At 40.3% G+C, this 20,454-nt stretch overlaps 2 protein-coding genes across 7 annotated transcripts in view; one reads left to right on the top strand and one right to left on the bottom strand.

The window, feature by feature from the left end:
* Positions 1–769: 769 nt before the first annotated feature.
* On the bottom strand, positions 770–20,420 carry CCNK (cyclin K). 4 transcript variants are annotated; one of them, XM_080394597.1, is made up of 12 exons: positions 18,920–19,055; positions 17,482–17,563; positions 16,808–17,060; positions 15,729–15,810; positions 14,994–15,125; positions 14,071–14,176; positions 13,874–13,931; positions 11,373–11,542; positions 9,485–9,768; positions 5,437–5,470; positions 4,294–4,368; positions 770–2,099 (listed from the first exon to the last, which is right to left on the bottom strand). In XM_080394597.1, exons 3-12 carry the CDS (start codon positions 17,002–17,004, stop codon positions 1,477–1,479), a joined length of 1,761 nt encoding a protein of 586 aa, XP_080250723.1. In that variant the 5' UTR covers positions 17,005–17,060; positions 17,482–17,563; positions 18,920–19,055; the 3' UTR covers positions 770–1,476. The 4 variants fall into 4 exon arrangements, with proteins under 4 accessions (XP_080250723.1, XP_080250724.1, XP_080250722.1 ...); XM_080394598.1 differs by lacking the exons at positions 17,482–17,563; positions 18,920–19,055 and adding an exon at positions 20,265–20,420; XM_080394596.1 differs by lacking the exon at positions 17,482–17,563 and having other exon boundaries at positions 18,920–19,077.
* SETD3 (SET domain containing 3, actin N3(tau)-histidine methyltransferase) overlaps positions 19,415–20,454 on the top strand; it is a 63,740-nt gene continuing 62,700 nt past the window's right edge. The window contains exon 1 of one of the 3 annotated variants that reach the window (XM_080394581.1): positions 19,415–19,559. The gene's annotated coding sequence lies outside the window, so the exon portion shown is untranslated. The remainder of the gene's footprint in view (positions 19,560–20,454) is intronic. The other 2 variants (XM_080394582.1, XM_080394583.1) reach the window with 2 other exon arrangements.

Raw genomic sequence — 20,454 nt, 5'->3', positions numbered from 1 at the left:
TTTACAAATGGACTTTGCTTGCTTAAGGGAAGTAAAATCACATCCTTGACTTTTGTTGGGAGTGACTGAAGTGAGCGGCGTTCCCGTAACAGTTTCTGGAATGCTGCGGTATAACCAGCTTCAGTTGGCTCTTCACACCGTGGTAAGACTGCTGAGCACAACCTTGTCTGAGAATGGCACATTTTTATCCAAATATTAGATATGAGAAGAAATCAGTGTTAAAGTGACCTTTTATCTTTTTAGAAACTGTGGGGGAAGAGTACTACTGATCTTTTTCAAAGTGCATGACTGTAAAGTGATAAAATTGTATATTTTTCATAATGTGGGGAAAAGTCTATTTGTGCTGCTTTAGAAATCAGTTTAAAGTTTGATTTCTGTTAAACCTGTGATCTTACAGCCCTGCTATATTTTCTGTATATGATTTACAAAGAACTGGAAAAGTTAGCACCTGCTGTTGTGTATATAGCAAAATTCTTTAGAACTTAGCACGCGTTTTTACCTATTATTGAACCACTCTGGCTTTTTGGGGGAGGGAAAGTAATAGTACAGATTTTTTTGATAATGTGTGTAAAACATTCATTTGAAATATTTTAGTAAAAATGAAGTAAGAGATTGATTGTGATAGTGTATACTTCTAGTTGAAAAAAATAAAATACCTTCTTTTTAAATAAAACTGATGAGTAAGATTTGGGAGACCAGTGCTGAAATATCTTGCAGTAAGTACCATAGTTACAAATTCTGAATGAGTAAGAAAAACCTGGAAGCCCACTAAATTCAGAACCAATTTTATTTGGGTAGATGTGAATGAAGTAGTCCCATTTATAACCAGGATGTACATCACAGTAGGTTGTTACATTCAGACTTTCACACTTAGAAAATATATATATTATGTACAGCAATTTGCAAATAGGTGTAAACATACAATACTCTAAAGATACCAGTACATTCCAAACCAAAAATATCAGCAAGGCAAACACCTCAGTATTATTCCAGTCAGCTAGCGTTCAGAATCTCTCTTAAATAAAGTAGCTTTTATGCTTGACATAGTGTTGTTTTAATTATTATTCAAAATCAAATTTCTTATTGTAGATCAAATTTCATGATATCTGGCTGTTTTTATACTCAAAAATAGGCACTGCTTTCTAGAAGGGAATTTTCTTCTTACTGACATAATTGAGCCAATATGGCTGGTTTTGCTAGTACAAAGTAATCCAGTGCTGGAATAACTCAAGACAATTAATAAACTTAAGTCAAATGTATAACGTTAGAATAGATACTGCAAAGCTGATTAAAATCTAGAAGCCTATAACTCACCATAAACAATACTGCAAACAGATAAGCTAAATTTTCATTTCACCTTCTCATTTCTTCATCTAAATTATACAAATTACCCTCCTCTTCATCTTTACAATGTAGGTTTTGGCCAGCTACTCCTGCCTAGTCAACATAAAGGGATATCGTGCAAATTACCTCATGCTATCTCATCCACGTAGCACGTCCAAGTCCTGCTACAGGTGGCATACCAGGTGGTGGAATTGGAGGTGGTACAGGTGGCTGTCCACCTGGGGGAACAGTAGGGGGGGGGTAACTAGCTGGTGGCATTCCCAGCCCTGGAGGCGGATGAGGTGGTACTGCGTGAGTTGGAGGCAATCTTGGAGGTGGGAAATTAGGGTTGTATGTAGGTGGAGGAGGATATCCAGGAGTAGGAGGTGGAATATTGGGTGGAGGAAATGAAGTAGGGGGTGGAGGTGGAACTGGTGGTGGAGGGTTGGGAGGATAGACATGAGGATGATACGGTAGATGAGTTGGTGGTCCGTAGGCCGGTGGTAAAGCTCCGTAAGTTGGTCCTTCCGTTTTCATCATTGACTGAAGACTTTGATAACCTTCCCCTGACATGTAAGAATTTGTAGTAGACATCCCTGTAATATAACTGGTGGGGGGTGGGGGTGGGGGACGATGTGGCAGGGGTGGAGGTTGATGTACTGGGGCAGGATGAGCAGGGGGAGGAATCTGGACCTTTGGCATATCTACTGAGTCCACAGTAGTAGATTGCTCTGCTTCTCCCATTGAAACGGCAGTTGTCAAAGGAGGCTTGCGCTCTGGAAAAGAAAATGGCATTTATTTTTTTTTGAAGGACAGTGGCAGTTACAGCTTCTGAATACTTTAAATTTTTCCTCCAGTTAACATATCAAAAGAGGACTCAATTCTCTAAGTCTCTATATGCCATATGGTATCCAGTCAGACTTTCTTATGTCACTAGATAATAACTAAGCTGCCTAACAAAGCTCCGAGGTCAGCTTTTCCCACTCTAAAAGTCAAATACATCTTACTTTCTTATTACTGTTTTCTTATAATCTAAGTATTGTTCTACAAACTGCAGAAATTCACAGACCGGATGGACAGAATCATAACTAGCAGATTTAAAAAGTCATAGGACCCAAGATACCAAAACCCAGTTGACCAGTGCTTCAATATATTCTTTAGTCCAGGCCTCCTTTCTACCTCTTTCATAATCCAGGAGGCGGTTGGGATTGCCCTCTGCGTTTCATCTGCCTCCCATGTTGGGAAATACTATTTGAGAATACAAGCCAAAGTGTCAAATCCTGAACAGTCAGTTCTAAACCTCTTTAGCAAAAGAAAGAAAAAAGAAAACCAGAGGGTAAATAAGAAAGTACGATAGATTGCTCAAGACATGAAATCTGATGAGCTTCGCTCCACCAGTTAGTTTCAGGGAACTCAGTACCTGGCAGTCTGGGGAAGTTAAATGAAAGGCCAGAATTTTACAGAATATTATACTTAGCCATTTCTGGGAAGAACGTGCTTTAAGCTGTCCCCTCTTTAAATAAGAATCTGAATATTTTTTTTCCCCTCTTACGTAGACATTATAAATTAAGGAATACCACAGTAAGAAGACTGACCTAATGGCAACATCTCTGTATGGTCATACAGTCAGTATTAAAATGCCCAACAAAAACGTTTGGGGCATCTTGACATCCATCTTGCTTGTATATATAAACGTCTAAAACATTGTGCATTGTTCTTAAAGTTATTTAGAAGCAGATAGAGGGCACTCATTTCCAGTGACATGCAACAACCAAACTGACAGTGCTAAACAGAATTTGAGATAAATCCACCTTCTAGTACTTCTGTTCATCTGGTCAATAAACATTCTTCGTTTTCATCTGATTTTTGTCTTTGGGGCTCTGAGGGAAAAGTTGGTCTCTAAAGACTGTTCTTGCAAATTTTCAGTACTTATCCAGTGATTGCTTGTATAAACAAACGTTAAGAGGAAAATTTTAGAAAACAAGGGGAACAAATTTTTACCTGCCTAAACAGGAATTGCCTTACCTATGCAGTCATAATTTTAACAGCAAAATTGTCCCCTAAGACAGCTACTTAATTAGATCATGCAAGGTGGTGTGCTGGCTGTGGTACCCATGATTTCAATGGCTTCCAGCTCTTCAATTATAGGAGGCAATTATTTCCCCATTTACTCATTTTCAGAATCATTCTGGATGCAAGATGTGCATTCAAGATTTAACAACTGGAGGAATAACGAACATGGTATTTAGAAGAACCCCTTCATTCTTAAATGATTTTAACAAATGGGAAAACCAGCCCTACTATATTTCAGAGCACTGTTTTTCTCCCTTGTAGCTCCCTGTTAGAAGCTGTCATGTTACAGTTACATTATAGACCATGCTCTATAAAACATTGATGTCGTATTTAAGGGTCACTGGAAGGACAGCTAATGCATCAAGGTGCTGGAAGCACATTTTTACAACAGTACAGTTTTATTTTGCAAACATAAGGCATGTGTGCAGTGTTGAAAGTCCTCTTCTGGGACACAGCAAAGAAAGTATCCCCCTAACTGTTCAGAAGTTACACACCTGTAGAACTTCTATACTAAAGGTGCAACATGAAGGACTTCTGTAAGACAGCTGGAAGCTGCTCTAGTAATACAATATGACATCTGCCATCCTTTTGAGAACGTAAGTCCCTTTTTGCCTGCTGGCGACAGTTTTAATCTTCTGGTCCTTTAACAGTCACAACTTGGTTTTGCCTTTGTCCACCTAGGGAGTCTTGTTTCCATCATAACTTTTTTGCTTCTGTCTGGAAAAGCCTGTGCTACCAAGATGAAATTCCCTCTAGAGCTTATCTACCTAACGCTTTTACCTGCCAAGTTGATTACTCAAGGCAACAACCCCTGCCCCCAGACCATTACCAACATCTGCAAGTAAAGCAAGGCAATTAACAGCAAGAGTAAGTGTGCTTAAGAAAATAAAAGCTTACCTGGAGGTGGATGTGCAGGAGGTATTGGTGGATGTGATGTTTCAATTTTAGGAATTTTAGATGGTGGTGGTGGTTCTAAAACACATTTACAAGTTCCTAATTGGCTATTGCTCTGCAATATTTTCCAAATTCCAACTCCGGTCTCATGCTAATCATTATCATATCATATTACACTATGCAAAAGTACAGTGGAAATCCTATATACTAGATATGTTTAATAAAGAAAACTAAAATCAAATCTTTGTATAAAGTGACATCAAATATCACAAGTCTTCCAAAAGAACACAAGGCTAGAAGTTCAAGCTATGTATTTTTTAACTAGATACAATTGTCCTGGTAACAGTATGTAAGTGTAGATGAGCACATGTACATTTTCTAACACAAAATTCTAACGTAGTTAAAACAAGTTGAACTATGCTCTGCTAGGGGAATGTGTGTCCAGAAATCAAACAGAATGGCAACTGCACAGGAGAGAGGAGGGAGAAGAGACGGCTCTCTGGAATCTATCTACAGAGCCAGAGAGTGAGAAGTGCCAGACTTACTTGGGAAAGGTTGCAGAATCACATCCTTGCTATCTTAAAATACATTGTTCCAAAAGAGCAAAATGAAGGGGGGGAAAAAAAAAAACCAAACAAAAAACAACCAACCAAACAAATGAAAAGAACTAGATGTGATCACTGCAGTGTAGCATTTCTTAAGGCAGACTATATATTTACACAAAATGCCCTTCACTCACAGCCATGCCAACAACTGATTACAAATGTTCACCAACAGACTTAATGTTAGTGCAGCTTTTCATGACATAGTACCTTCAGTCACTGCAAGGTCCCACAGCTTGCTGAAGAACTACTCCAAATGACGCACGGACTTACACACTGAGAGTTGAGTAGTTGTTTAGTAGTTGACTTCTACTGAACAGACTGTATTTAAGGGACTCTTAGAGCACAGTTGTACTCCATTTTCTCAAGTTTTGCAGTTCAAAGCATTTTAAAAATAGTTACAGTATGTATTTAAAGACACATTATTAGGATCAAAATAGGTTACAACCGCCAAGCCTGTAAACAAACAAGCTAAGTGCACGTCAGCAGATTACTTTTTTTGCTTAAAACAGTAAAATGAAAGCAGTATGATATTAACATTTACCTGTTGTCTTTGTTTCTTCTTTTGGAGATACAGCCTGTTTAAAAAAAAGAAAGGAGAATTAAGACCATTGTGAAATACAAAGCATTTTAAAATGGTAACAAGCGAGACACATGGGAAACAACTTACAGCCTGCTGAAGAGCTTTTGTACAGATCTGACTAAATCAAAACCAGTTTCCAACTCGGAACCAGTTTCCTCCTCCCTCCCCTAAAAGGAGGCAGAATAAACCGTTTATTCATTCCTAGATCCTATATTTTTATTAGGAGGCTACAAATGTCCCATCTCTTTAGACAGATGCAACACAAACACTGAACAAAGTCAAATCACATTGGGAAAGCCCAGCTTAACTGGCAGAATGAAAGGACTGAAAAAATAGCAGCTATTTTAGATCCAGCATTTCCTGCTGTTCTCACTGTTGAGTACTACATCTTGTTTAATTTATTTATCATCCACTGCACATACGTCATGGTCCAGTACACTGCTCACTGAACTGAAAGCAAGAGACTTGGCCTCTGCTCCTAATTCTGCTTTGTCCTGTCATTCAACCTTTGCCAAAATCACTTCAGTCCTTTACGCTTTATTTACCAGGACAGGAGGGCAGTGAAAGTGTTGCTCAGTGTAAAACATTTCAGAAGCCTTCAGATGGAAAGCACTGTATAAAAGCCAAATGTTACGCCAGAAAAAAAATAAATTCATGCACACAAAAGCAAAACCACAAAACCTCACACCACTCTTCCAATCACCAGTTTTTGGTTGTTGGTTTTTTTTATTATTGTTGTTTTGTGGTGTTTGGTGGGGTTTTTAAGAATCACAGACAAGGGAGTAAGAAAAATCTTTCCGGTTTACTTAGTCCAACTGAGGTTGCTAGTGGATGGTCTCTGAGAAAAGCAGAAAACCTAACTGAAATCTTAAGTACAAAAATTATAAAAGTCAGAGGGGTACTGTGCACAGCTTCTCTGTCTTTTGAATGAAAGAGTTTGTTTTTAAGGGACTATTTACCTCTAATGGCTTTATCCTCACAAACTGTTGCTCAGTTCCTATCACTTCACTTTCCACACAAGAATGGACATACATTTCACTCCAACTTGAACAATGTATTTTCCTTAATTCTGATGGGTATTCTCAAGATTTTTGCTGTCAATACAAAGGTACCCAAGGCCTGCATGAGGCTACCCCATTCTTACATTCTTTTGATACCCATTTCAATTAATCTCCAGCCACCTTCTGGCTGCTTTCCTGCTTTTTAAGGACAATCTTTTATCTTCCCATTCCAAACATACATACTATTCTTGGTAACTCTCACAGACTCATCTGCTGCCTTCATTTTACTTGGGCGGTCTTTTCTCAATTTTCTAGCACTAAATTCCTTGCCTGTAAAACTGCATGCAAACATCAGATCTCCCCACACTTCCAAACAGAAGCAAGTCTCCACTACTTATTGCAACATTTCCAAAAATCACTCATTCCATGAAGTCAGTTGATCACTTCAAGTGGCAAGCAGTTCAATTGTTGTGCGTTTGTTGACATGGAGCAACATTCAGAAAATAACGTTGTTGAGGTAGACCATTAGAACAGAAATAGCAACTGGAGCCAAATAGGTCAAACAAGCAACAGTTTAAGCTGTATTTATGCTAAAGGGGGAAAAAAAAATACCAAGAAGCGTATACAAATTTAAATCACTTCTCTAATAATGGCAGCTGCTGAAAGATGAGGGTTTTTATGGTACTTCTACTGCATTGTAGTTTGTATTGCTCCAGCCATGACATCCCAGGGTCAACATTATTTATTAGTAGACCTATTGTTATTTAATACTTTCATAATAAGCTCAATCCATACTACTGTGGAACTATTCTTTCAGTGCTGTTTTCATATGCGTTAAAATCGTTCCCACTAACAATCTGTAGTTTAATCAAATTAAATCTACTATTTACATTTACATTACATTTACATTTAACGATTCACCAGTGTATTTTTAGTGAAGTCAACTGAATGTTCAAGTGCTGTTCACCACTAGTGATGCAGAGGATGTGCAGATGCTTTAGATATCTGGTATGGGTCTCTACGTCATGGGCCAATCCCTCAGCTGCTTGAAAGTATCTTGGCACAGTAGAAGGTAACGGAGTTATAAAAGTTCATGTAACTGGAAAATCTGGCCTCCAGGAACAAAGTGTATTTATCTTCTGTACAAACCAAAGGGGAAGCCATGCAAAGCCCTATTTATAGAAGGCGGCAAACATTTTACGTAAGGTTTACTTACGGTAGATCTCGCTGTAGAACATTTTAGAAGCACCAAGTATATCTTTCAAACACCATACATATTGTTCTCCAAGACTGCTTTCTGGAGAAAGAATGACTTCAGCTCGACACATTTGCTTTCCTCAAATCTATGCTGTTTGTGCTGTTCTACAAAGCTCCTGGTGAGTCACTCTGATTTGTATTTGTTCTGGATGCCTGCAGTATACCAGGACTTACCTTCTTAGCTGTACTATTCAATTCCTTAATTATTAGGTGATGGACCTCAAACTTAATTTCAAGAAAAGGTAAGTTGCTCTGATGGCTTGACCACAGGCAATTTTTAAAGAACAACTGACAGTATTCATCCAAAAGGTATAACTTTTTTTGTTATATATAAATATATATATATATATAAAATGAGGTACTTCATTAACACATGGGATGGGCTGAAATCAGTAGTACTGCAGAGGTAGAGCCTTTACATGAAAGAACAAGCATTTACAACAACTTACAATTAAATGGACACACACAGAAAAATCCAAATTGTTATTTATAGTTTCTGATGTGCCAAACTGTCCCAGGCATTTCTGTTGAATAAAAATAGGGAAACAGTTCCCTACCCTACAGATCTGACTAGTCAAGCAGAATTTGTGCTGATGGTAGAAAAAGTATGAAAAGAAATACATACTACCTAAAAAGAGCTCTCCCAATTTTCAAGCTAACAAACTCATTTTATCAGCTTTTTATCCAGAACAACTCAAAAGTTCAGTGCAAAAACTATACGTTTCAGGGGAGATTTTTTTCCTCTAGCAGTAGGCCGTATCTTGCAATGACAAGACCAAGGTTTTACAGTTACATCTCTCTCTTTTCTAGGAAGCTGCTATCATGAAGATGCTGCACTATTCCAATTCAGTTTCATACTATCATCTGTTGCTTCTTCCTGGGTTTTTGTTTTCTTGGGGTTGGGTGTTGTTTTTTTTTCACCTTGATGTCTGTTCTCTAGTTTGGGCATGCATTAATTACAAGTTAGAGCATAAGCTGTAAAAGCTGTACAGAATTTACTTCCTAAATGGACTTGTTCCAAAGATTTTACTTCTGAAAACAGTCCTCTTACTAAATACATGCAAGAAGATTTGGGCCACACTTTAACACTTTTTTTTTTTTTTTTATAACTTAGAAGTGAAAAAAAAAACCACAAAAAGTGTAGATTAAGGTCTGAAAGCTTCATTTGAACTTGATGACTGTGGAAAAGTACTGAGAGTACTTGTGATATTATCCAACTGCTAATGTACCTTCTTATTTTCAAAGATGAGGTGATAATACATACGAAGTGAGACTTTAATGTATGATGCATTTATAGGCTTCTACTGTTAGTAGATTATTTTGAAAGACTTTTTCTAAGAATTTTTACATACTTTCAAACGTCACCATTCCCTTATATTTGTAATCAAAGACCAGAGAGTCAAATAAAGTCTTCATCAGCACTGTGTCCCTAAATCAAGCCTGCTTAACAGCGAAAACAACAAAATTTGATAGCACAGAACCACAAACACTTAGAACCTTATTAGCTCATACTAACTTAAGTGTCTCTCCACTGGTTTTGCCCCATGTGGAATAAGGATATGGTATGCCACAACGATAACGGCTATTCTACACCAACACACTTGCCATAAAACCGAGAGAAGCCTACCACACAGAATTAATTACCAAGCTCATTCTTAAAACACACACAAGTCTTCTGCACACTGCAGCCTTTAAACCAAATGGACATCAGATCAGCTTGAACATAAAATGCAAGTTAAAGTTAAACTTACTGCTGGTCTTTTAATCTGTCTAGGAGGACTTGACTGGGGAGAGGGTTTTTTAGATTGCTGTGCTTGTGTTTGCTGTTGCTGCTGCTGCTGTTGTGCTGACTGTTGCGACTCTTTTTGCTGCTGAGTCTGTGATTGCTCTGAACTCTGGGATTGCTGGGATTGCTGTACCGTAGGTGCCTGGGGTGTAGATTGAAGAGATGGTGGCTGCTGCAACTGGTGAGGAGTATGGTGAGGCATTTGCTGTTTCCCCTGTGAGTATAGATCCAGGATCTGATGACAGATGTCTTTGGGGAAAAAAAAAAAAAATTATACCTCCATAATGTACAAGTGATACATTCGATACAGAATTATCAACTAAGATTTTTACTGGACATGAACTTCAGAAAAAGTGATTGCAAATATTACTTATAATGACCACAGATTTGACTTCTTTAAAACAGATTATTTTTCAACTGCATTTTTTAGTTTCTTCTGCCTATGCTGAACAATACGTAGATGTATTTGCACACCTTCCAGAAGAAGAACGAGGTGTCTTGGTATTAATATAACCTATGCCATCATTGTGAGCTTGGAGAAACAAGTTACCATATAACTACAAAACTGGATAGTAATAAAGTGAGTGAAAGATTGTATGTTAAAACATACATGTCCAGTTAGGCCAGTCAAAAAAGTTTCAGGAAACTAAGTAAAGGACTAGTCCTAAATTCTTTTTCCAACACATCAGGAGCTAAAGGTCTGTAAGAAATCATGTAGGCCCAACATAACCAGGTGCAAGAGCAGCACTCAAGGCAAACTTTTCTAGAAAAGCTAAATGAGTTCTTTCCACAAGTATTCACTGATGCAGCAGCAGAAACCAGAAAGGTTCCCATTTACAGCCCTCTTTGACAAGGATTCAGATGGGGATCCATCTGAAACTGAAGGAACTCTGAAGAACACCATAATAGAAACATAGCAAGTAAGCACTTTAAAAATCATCAGAACTGTAGGGTATTCACCTAAAAGTTCTAAGAGCAACAAGGACTAAACCACCTGAACAGCAACATATATGTTTCACTTGCAAAAATCCCTTAGAACCTAATGCCAGACTGTTAAAAGCATCACTTTTTAAAAGGTTTCTAAAGCAATTTATGGAACTAGAAACATGCTTAGCTTGACATTTGTACCAGATAAGTCAGTAAAAACTGTAATGAAGACAAATTAGTGGCCACATAAACACAATTTTCTTCACAAGAGTCAAGGAAGTTCCTGCTTTGTTTTATGAGCTTCCCAGGGTTCTCTCCCTCAGAAGGACAAGCAGCAGGTAAAGATGAGCAAGACATACACACAATGGGAACAGTATTAAGATATCTGTATTGATGAAAAAAAAATATTCTGTAATTCGTTCCCAATCAGAATTCACACACACACCAGAATTCATCCCTCATAATCTGTTCTTCAGTTGTGGTACACCATAAAAAAACCCCAGCCTAGCATAATCTGGTAAAAGAAGTCAAACATCAATGATAAAACCACTGGAAAACAGGCTCCATTAGTTTCAGTGTTCATAGAGCTGCTAATCTAAACTGGGGAGAAGGGAATCATTGAAAAAAAGAAAACACACCCCATGATAATTTAGCAGCTAATTAACTGCGTTATAAACAAGCGTTATAAACTAGACAAGTCATAAAGTAAATATTGACCAGAAGGCTAATCATGATAACAATATGCTTCCAGACTAAGCCAGTTTGATTTAAACCTTAGTTAAGGCACAGCACAGGTGACCTGAGCTACATACTCTACACATGATTATTTTGACTAAAACCTAGATAGAAAGCAATCTGCATTTACTTATGACCTAGGTCACACAGCTAAAGGAAATTCTACTGTTTGTGGCAAATGCATTTCATACCTTCCAGAACATCAACAGGAACATCTTGGACAAATTGCTCCCACCATCGTCTGTACATTGGTTTTGATGTCCACTCCTGTATTTCAAACTTACACAAACGGCCTGCTAAGTACATAACTGCAACAGCTATAATCTCAGGCTCCCACTGCAGTGACAGCGTAGTGCAGAGACTAGAACATAAAATAAAACAAAACAAACCCTGAAGGTAATTCTGATTGTCAAAGTACAACACTTTAATCTATGACAGCTATAATTAACAGAGCATAAAACTGCACCACACTAACATCCGAGATAATTAAAATTAAGAGCTTTGTTAAACAAAAGAGTTTACAAATCTAAACTGTTTCTGCACTACTGCTATCGTGAAACAAGGTAATTTTACACAGATAATACAAAGGGCATACACCTACAGAAGCTATATACCACATAAGAATACCAAGTTTGGAGTTTCAAAATAGAAAACCTCACACTATATAGGTGTGGAGGAAGAAGGAAAAGACAGCATATTCCAAGTATGGCCCGCTATATTCCACCGTAGTCTCACCTGTAGTGTGAGACTAAATATAGTGTTCATGTTTGTTGCTACGGAACAGAAACGTGCTGTCACTGCATTACATTAGTTAGGGGTTGATGCCCACATTAGGATTTCAGAGTTTCCAAATGTTTTTCAATAAAATGTAAACAAGTACTAAAAAAACCTCACAGAACAGCCAGCATGAATTTGTAAAGCAATTTGTCAAGCACGATGCAAGTTTTAGGTATAGCTGTAAAAACTGTAAAAGGTTCTCTTTTGAATAGCTTTTGTTAAAGCTAGTGCTAAAATAACGGCTATTATTGGTATTAACAAAGTTCCTGTCATAATCAAAGTTACTGTTTCCTGATACTAATTTTAAATTAAATTTTTTTTCCTTTTTTTCTTTTCCCTTTTTTCTTTTTCTGCCATAGATTCTGTAGCATAGGATCTGCTTAGAAATTTTTAGATTCTGTTAGTCAGCTAAGTTTCTGCAAATTCACTGATTAATTCATTATTATATCCTTAAATTCATCACAACAGTAGCCTAGACAGTGGTTTAAATCCATTTTCTCTCCAGTGGGCTACATGTAACTGAAGGCCAATGGGATACTCCAACACTGGCAGAATCAGGTCAGCAGTAAACAGTACAAAAAGACACAAGAACTAGCTCTTAAAATGATGATTTCTTATTATTACTTTCATGACATTTACTTGCGGGGTGTACTGTGGCTGCGTTAAGACAAAAGCCCCTGTTCTAAGGGCCTGCAGTGCAAAGTACAGAATTATTTTCCCAGGATCCTAGAAAACAAGTACAATTCTAACATCGTGCTTATTAAGTAAGCACATGACAGCCTCTCAAGAAAAGAGGTATTACCCAAAACAACTGCTCCAACTTCATACTAATGTTTTCCTGAAGTGCATTTTCTTTAATTATGAAATTTCTTGAATTGTCAAACACCACCTAATTCCCAACAGTGCCCAAAGTTTGATGGATACATAACAGAAGTTTTCCATCACAACCTTAACAGTTACTGTCAAGCCATATTTTTGTTTCACCTGTAAGATCATCACCTCCAAGACTGACAGCAGCTGAAGTAAACATCTCTTGACATGTAAATATGTTAAACAACCTTTTGCTCAAGTTAATTTGGAGAGTTTTGGTGACATCTACAGAATTCTGATCCACACTGGGCTACTTCAAATTAGGCATAGGAATAAAAATGCACCTCCTTTAATTGTGTTCTACTGCTGTAGGTACGACTGAAAGCAATCTATTCAGCATTTCTGAGTAGCTCTGGCCACTTACATATGTTCCTAAGGGTTTGCTATGGAAATTAAAAACTACATTTAACTGTCCTTGGTGAATTAACCTGCCCAGCTCTGTAGAATCCTCCTTAACATCACCAAAGTGTATTGAGTTGTTTCATTTTGGTTTTTTCCCCAGTATCACATTATACATGAAAAGTGCTTCTACACACACTCCTATTAATTGATGCGACCCTTGTACTGCAAATCCATTATTCAAGAAATTGTAAATCTAGTCCTAAAAAAATGTATTTCACGCTGAATTTAATGGCTAGTTTACTATTACCAAAATATTGCTTTAAAAAAACCCAAAATACTGATCAACATGATGGAATTGGGAAGTGACTTCTTTTCTCAGGATGTGCCACATCTCTCAGATTGGGAAAGAAGCAGCTTCTATCCCGGAAATCTGTAACTGGGTTTGGCCCTTTCAAACAGTAACTTTTTTTAATGCAGCACTAAACCATTATCGCTAAAACTGCAAAGGTCTTAATGGCGTACTTCTGTACTCATCCTAGATTCCCTGCTCAGTGGAACTATCACAGTAATGATGGCAAGGAAAACAGAGGAACACAATCAATAAAACATTTAACAACCATCTGCCAAAGAAATATCTAATCCCAGAATGAAGTATGCAGTAGTAATTATTTCACTGTCAAAAGGTGTCCTAGAAATACCTTACCTGTCATTGACAAATGTCCATGCCATTTGAACCAGTTTTTGAATTTTATTTTTGTCTCCTGAAAAGCAATCAGAAAAGTTTTAAGAAATAAAATTAGGAAGGACAAACAGTTTTGAATAGAATATTCTTGCACTCAATGTAAATTAAGTGCTGAAAATTAGTAACAGGCATTACTTGCTCACCCTGTAATATTTTACCTTTGAGTTGTTTGGCATACTTGAGAAGAAACTGGTATGGATGTTCCACTTGCAAATCAAACTTTATTGTTTGTAGTAAGATTCTTTCAAGGACCATCACTTCTTCCTAGAGAATGTTACAAAGTAACCACAATATTATTCCTTTTACTCACAAATATTTTATGCTGGTATAAAGTATGACTACATAGCATCTCCAGGCAAACATGTCTGTCAGTTTTTGCTTGATTAGGTTTGTCTCCCAGGAGAACAGAAATCTCTCTAACTTAAAACATTATTTTAAACCCAGATACTACTACTTCACATTTATTTAAAGTCACGAGAGGGGATGTGGTGTTTAAAATTCCTATTCCTCCATGGAGGAAAGAATCAAACCAGACACAGCATGAAAGTGCCACACATACAAAATCACAACAAAAAGGTAAGCTCTTACCACGTTTCTCTCCACAGTTTCACATCCTTCTGCTACTTATAATAAGCAAATTTTGAGAGAAGGATAGTTTTCCAAAGTCAAATACTCTAAACAGGAAACTTCTCAGTAATTTTGAGATGTAGTTCTCCTACTTAAGATTTGCTATTAATTGCTTCCTAAAATAACATTAAGACTGTCAAATATGATTTACAGCTTGATGACATTCCTAACTCTGACTGGAAGTACTTAAATTTAATACGCAAAATAACATCAGAATTTACATGGAATCAAACGTAAACCTTTTATACAAACAATTATCCCAGTAGGCTCCCAAAGCTACTTGCGTTATCAAGAATTATTTTCATAGTTACCTATCACATTACACAAAAGATAATAAGAGAGATAAATGCATGTTGAATGTATAATTTGCTGTAGAGTAACTGAAAATCAGCCAGTGCTCCAATGAATGTGTGTCACTGCTGGAGTTCGGTAGGATGAAATGAATTATTTTTACCTTTGGGTCATCTCCAAACTGTCCAAACTGTACATCATTTAGCAAGCTACGAGCTGTTTTAATTATATCTTTACATTTCTTAGGTGTCTCTTCAACTTTTCCTGCTAGGAAGAGACAGCAGGCTCCTGTCACCTAAAAAAGAAAGTGCTTTCAAAAAGTTGTCTGCACGTAGATATGTAATACAGTATAACATTGTAAAAGCACTGACAGTTTCCATTAACAGTTCTGCAGAAGTTTCCCAGGAAAGATTTAATGAGCATAGTAATTTCTGATTTTATTATAGTGTTAATTTCAGCTTTTACTTTGTCAAAGGAAAAATACAGAATCTGGAGGACTGTCCATTTTATACAACTTTATTTCAATGTCATAAACACAATGCAGAGTTTGTCCTGGTCCAGCACTGTTTGTCAAGCAGTTTAAGATGGTATTGACACTTCTTTTTTTCTTTTAGCCAGTACAGGAGTGCCAGCACTATAGCTGTTACTCTTTCTAAAGAACAGTATCAGCAAGACACAACTGCAATGTAATGTAAATATGTTTCTAAGCATAAACAGAAATATGTAAACAAGCAAGAACAGCGTATTTTAAGTTGTAATGATTTAAAAGATAAAATGCTTATTTTTCATCACTCAAGAGTTGTGGCCAGCAGTAGTACCCAAGTAAAATATCATCATTTCTGATGGTCCATGCATAGTGCAATCACTGTATTAAGTCATCAATATTGTAAATACTTACATATCTTGGGAATTGTTTGAAGGAATGAAACATATAAAACCGATGGAAATAAATTATTCCGGTTGCTAGAGTATCGTAATGTCTGTGGTGTAGAATAAGGACTTTCAAACAGAGCATAAAACAAATTTAAAATCAAACGTGCACAAAAGAAAAGATACATTTTGCTGCATCAAGTAAACACTACAAGTAAAACAGAAGCTTTAGGGAAAAAAAGCCACAAAACCCCTTAAGGCTTCGTAAATACTATGATTCAGCCCAGGTGAAGTTGATACCTGAAGCATTTATTGGAAGTGTGCAAAGTCCCAATCATGTTTATAGGATGATCCGTGCATGGTCATCCTTGTGTTAAACCATACCTGCCTCAGGAAAGGTCAAAACCAGGAGCAAGTACATGAAGGAACAGAGCAATTTTCACTTCATATTAAAGTGCTGGTGTGGAAGAAAGTTACTACCTATTCACACCTACAAATGCAAATAAAATCTGGACATGCTCCCTACTCTTCTCCTTAGAGAAGAGTAAAATTTCATCTTCACCAGGTTTTATTAAGCAGAGACTTGAGAAGATTAAAAGAAGCATAGGAATATAGGAAGCAAAAGTTTAAGTGGCAGCCTTTGAGAGAGTGGGACAGTGGTGAGAACTAATATATACAAAGTTGAAAAACCCAACCTAAACAAAACCAGAACAAAGAATAACAAACCCCCAAAACACAAGAATGGGGAGGCAGAGGTTAGAAGCCTCAAAGGCAAAATATGTAGAAAAATGAATGAAAAATTCAAAATTTGAGATAGTTTCACGTAGTAAAAGACTGAGTTTCATAACTGCCAAAAGTTATCCTTAATTGGTAAGTCTGTATCACTTACTCCTCTACTGCCAAAATGATTCAGCCGAAACCTTGTTTACCCAATGAATGGATAAAAATTGTGTAGGAAAACTTTACATCAAAAGGCAAGAAAACTCAAAAAGATTTTTGATTAAGAAACGTTTGAACAGCTAACTAAACATGACATTTCTTGTACATTTCATTCTGAAAATCCCCATTCATAAAGACACTTCATAACAACATGAGTTTAAAGGATACAGCCCTAAACGTGTTCCCACATCAAATATGAATCTGGCCCCCTCCCTGCGGTATCGTGCCTCAGTAGCTGGATCAAGCCCTTCTAGCTGTGATGGTGTATGTGCCAAATCTTTCTTATCCCAGTACCAACATGGCTTTGTATGGTCCAGGTTTGCCAAGTTTACAGAAGGGCTGGAATTTTCTTTATTCTCCTTCATTTATTCTTGCTTTTTAAGTTTTCAAAAAGGAAGTCTTCAGATAGTCACTTCAGAACCTTTAAGAAAATACAAAAGGATTTCTTTATAAATGGAGGGGACTTCCCACACACCCGCTCAAAGATGAGTAAAGAGTAGGAGTGTTTAACCTTGCCTACTGGGACTTTTTCCATGCTCAAAGACAAGCAATATTTAACCTTGCCCTTATCCTCCCCACATACTGCAAATTCAATTCAAGAAGGAGACATAAGTTATCTTTGCTATTACCCGTTTAATAAAGAAATGTCAAGAATGCATTATCAACAATACCTACTACTTCTTAGGAGAACAACTTTCACCTGCTTTGTCCACAAGATAAGGAAAACCCATTGGTGGTAGCAGCAAAATTGGAAAAGCTGGGGGGGATGAGGTGTCAACTTTCTGTTCATAAATAGGAAACACATTCTTTAGGGCAGCCTAAATGTTTGTTTAATTACCCACTTGGTGGAGACCAATTATCCATGGGTGGTAGGACAGCAGAAATCTCTTGCCAAAAAGCTTTGTAAAATGGTCTGTACTTGTACTACTTGAAGAAAAAAAGTAACAAAACTAGTGTGTTCTTTCACATACCAAGATCAAGACAACTGACGTGAGTCTGTGCGTAGGGTAAGCTGGCATCTAAAATCATCCCCAAAACGAGCCAGTTGATTATGCTCAAAGTGTAATACTTTCTTGTGTTTACCAGCATTTCCATATGTATTCACACCACAAAATTCTGCAGGCAACATTCTGGTGTTTGAGTTATGACTGATGTTCAGCCATGTCTCAATTTAAAGGCAGAATGAAGACTGCCTTGCTGCCTTTATTTCAGGCACAAAACTACTCTTACGGTAATTCAATAAACTACAGATACTATGTGCAAATTACTGCAGTCATCTGCAAAGGTCTTCATAAACAAGTACTGATTAATATATGATGCAATATTTTTCCTCCCAGCAAAACACCGGAAGACCCAAACTTAAAACTTTTAAAATTAAGCTGTTAATTTTCCAGATGTTTCCCTTCTGAAAATGGAAAAAAGATCACATGAACTGCCAGAAAAACGATGTCTGCAATCAGCATCTCATCCAACTCCAAGAAGTTTCTCTTTTTCAGAATAAAGGAAACAGTCTCTGTTCCACATTGGTTTAGGAAGAACCTTCACACGTAATGGTACCGGTCACAGACCAGTCCAAGCTGTCACAAGTACGTGTATGGCAGCTGAAAACTATTTCCTGAACCAACAAAAAGAGCACCGTGCCATGACCACGCACTCCCATCACATTAACCAAAGCAGCGTTATTTTTCACAACTTTTACGATTCTTCTTACAAGTTGTTTTGCTTTCTAACACTCTGAACAGCGTCCAGAGTTTTAAAGCCCAATAAACACTAAAATCGCCCGAAGCGACGAGACTTGCTTCTATAAGCAGTGAAAGCACTTCCGACTACATCAGGAATACAAATCATCAGCTCCAGAACATCCTAAGCGAAGCATCCCGAGCATCCCAACCCAAACCGTAACGACCGCAAAGAACAATAAAAAGTTTTTCTTCTGCCTTTCTGTGCATCCCGTAACTACAGACAAGATCTCGGGAGCCGGACCCCGGCGTTTTTACATCCTACCTCCGGCGATGCAGCCCACCGAGAGTCCAGCCCCAACCCCAGGGCCCCCACAGCGGCGGGGGGGCGTTCCAGCTCCTGCCAGGCGCGGCCCGGCCGCCCGCCGCAGCCAAGACGGCCGGTGCCCAGGGAGGCGCTCGCTCGCCTCCCCGGCCTGCCCGCTCCCTCCCTCTCTTCCCCAGGCCCCGGCCCTCGCCCAGCAGGAGGCCCGGGAGGGCGGGCGACCACAGCCCCCACTGCTGGCGCCTCGCGGCCCCCCCGCGCCCGCGGCACACTCACAGGCCACGCGTGGGAAAGGAGACCCCACCGGAGCGCGGGGCCTCTAACGACGGCGCAGCCTCCGCGCCCTGCGCGCCGCCATGCTGCGAACCCGGCCAGGCCGCTTGCTGCGTCATTACGCCGACGTCGCAAGGGCACAGCGCGCGAGGACGGAGCCGCTCTGGCCTAACGGCCAATGAGAAGCAGCAACCCCCACCCCCAGCCAATCCCGTCTCCTGCAGGAGCTGAGAAGCAGGCGGGCGACGTGCGCTCGTATCCTGGAACGGACCAATCAGAAAGCCGGAAGGAGAAGATTGCAAGCCTTGGAAGCCAATAGAAACCTGTAGGCACGGGTTAAATCGCAACTAATGGAGGAGCTGCCATGCCCGTTTTTAAGGCCGGTAGCGAAGGCGAACGGGTGGTCGCTGCGGATTGGCTGCCATGAGTCTTGGAGGGGGTGGGGCCTTCCGGCTGGACGCCGTTCGGCCAATGGCGGCGGCGGCGGGGGGCGGGAGGGGGCGGGGCCGGACCGCGGGCGGGGCCGGGCCGAGCTCGGCCGCCGCCTCCTCACCCGCGGGCAGCGGCGACCGGCGCTTGGGGCTTGGGCTCGGGCTCCGCGCCACTCCCAGCAGGCGAGGCAGGAGCTGCCGCCGCGCGGGAGGTAAGGCGGGGCTGAGCTGGTCGCCCCTCGGGCAGGCCCCCCCCCCCCCCCCATATCCCCTCGCCCTGGTGGGGCCCGGGTCCTTCCTCTCGGTCCTCCGCGGGGCCGCGGCCCGCCCCGCCGCCTCGCTTCCCGCGGGAGGTGCCGCTTTTTTCGGACACCCACTCCGCCGCCGCCTCGGGGCAGGCTGCGTGGGTCCAGGCCTCGCCGCCCCCTCCTCCTCACCGCCCCCCAACCCCCCGGCGGCGCCGGCCCCGGCCTCCTCCCTCGGCTGGCGGGCCGGGCGCCCGTTACCCCACGCGCGGGGCGCCCACGCGTCACGCCCCTCCGCGTGCGGGGCTGCGCCCGCCCCTTCCCCGAGGGGAGCCGCTGTGGGGGAGCGGGGCCGGCCGCCCTCGGCGCGGCGCTTCCCCCTCCCGCCGGGGGGCCGGGGGGGGCCGGCGCCGGGTCGCCCTCCGGCTCCGCCGCGGGTCGCTCGGTCTCGCCTCAGCCCGCTCTGCGAGGTTTAAAGTCAGCGAGGCGGTGGCGTTACGACTTCACCCTCGTTTCCCGTGTCCCATCCTCCCCGAGAGGCTGATCAGAAACCAGAGTAAAACAAATGGCTTAAAACTGCTTTCCCCGTGATGTAATTCCTTTTTTTATATGTGACACATTTTGAATACTCCCTACTCCTACTCCTGCAGCTTCCCAGGGAGCCTCCCGTACCTCCAGCGCTGGGGTCTGGTTCGGGAGCCTTTCTGCCGGAACGTGGCTCCTCGGAGAACTCCCTGGCAGGGAAAGAGCGGTCTGGTGTCTCTCCTTGTCTCGCCCGGTCTGCAGCCTGCTTCAGTAAAGGGGTTAAACCTTCAGAGGGGAAAAAAAGTGGCGTTTAAAATGAGAATAAATAATTTAAACT

This window comes from Falco punctatus, assembly GCF_963210335.1.
Source record: "Falco punctatus genome assembly, chromosome: 7".
Classification (NCBI taxonomy): domain Eukaryota; kingdom Metazoa; phylum Chordata; class Aves; order Falconiformes; family Falconidae; genus Falco; species Falco punctatus.
Note: the sequence above shows the minus strand (reverse complement) of the source record. Positions and strands in the feature narration are given on the sequence as shown.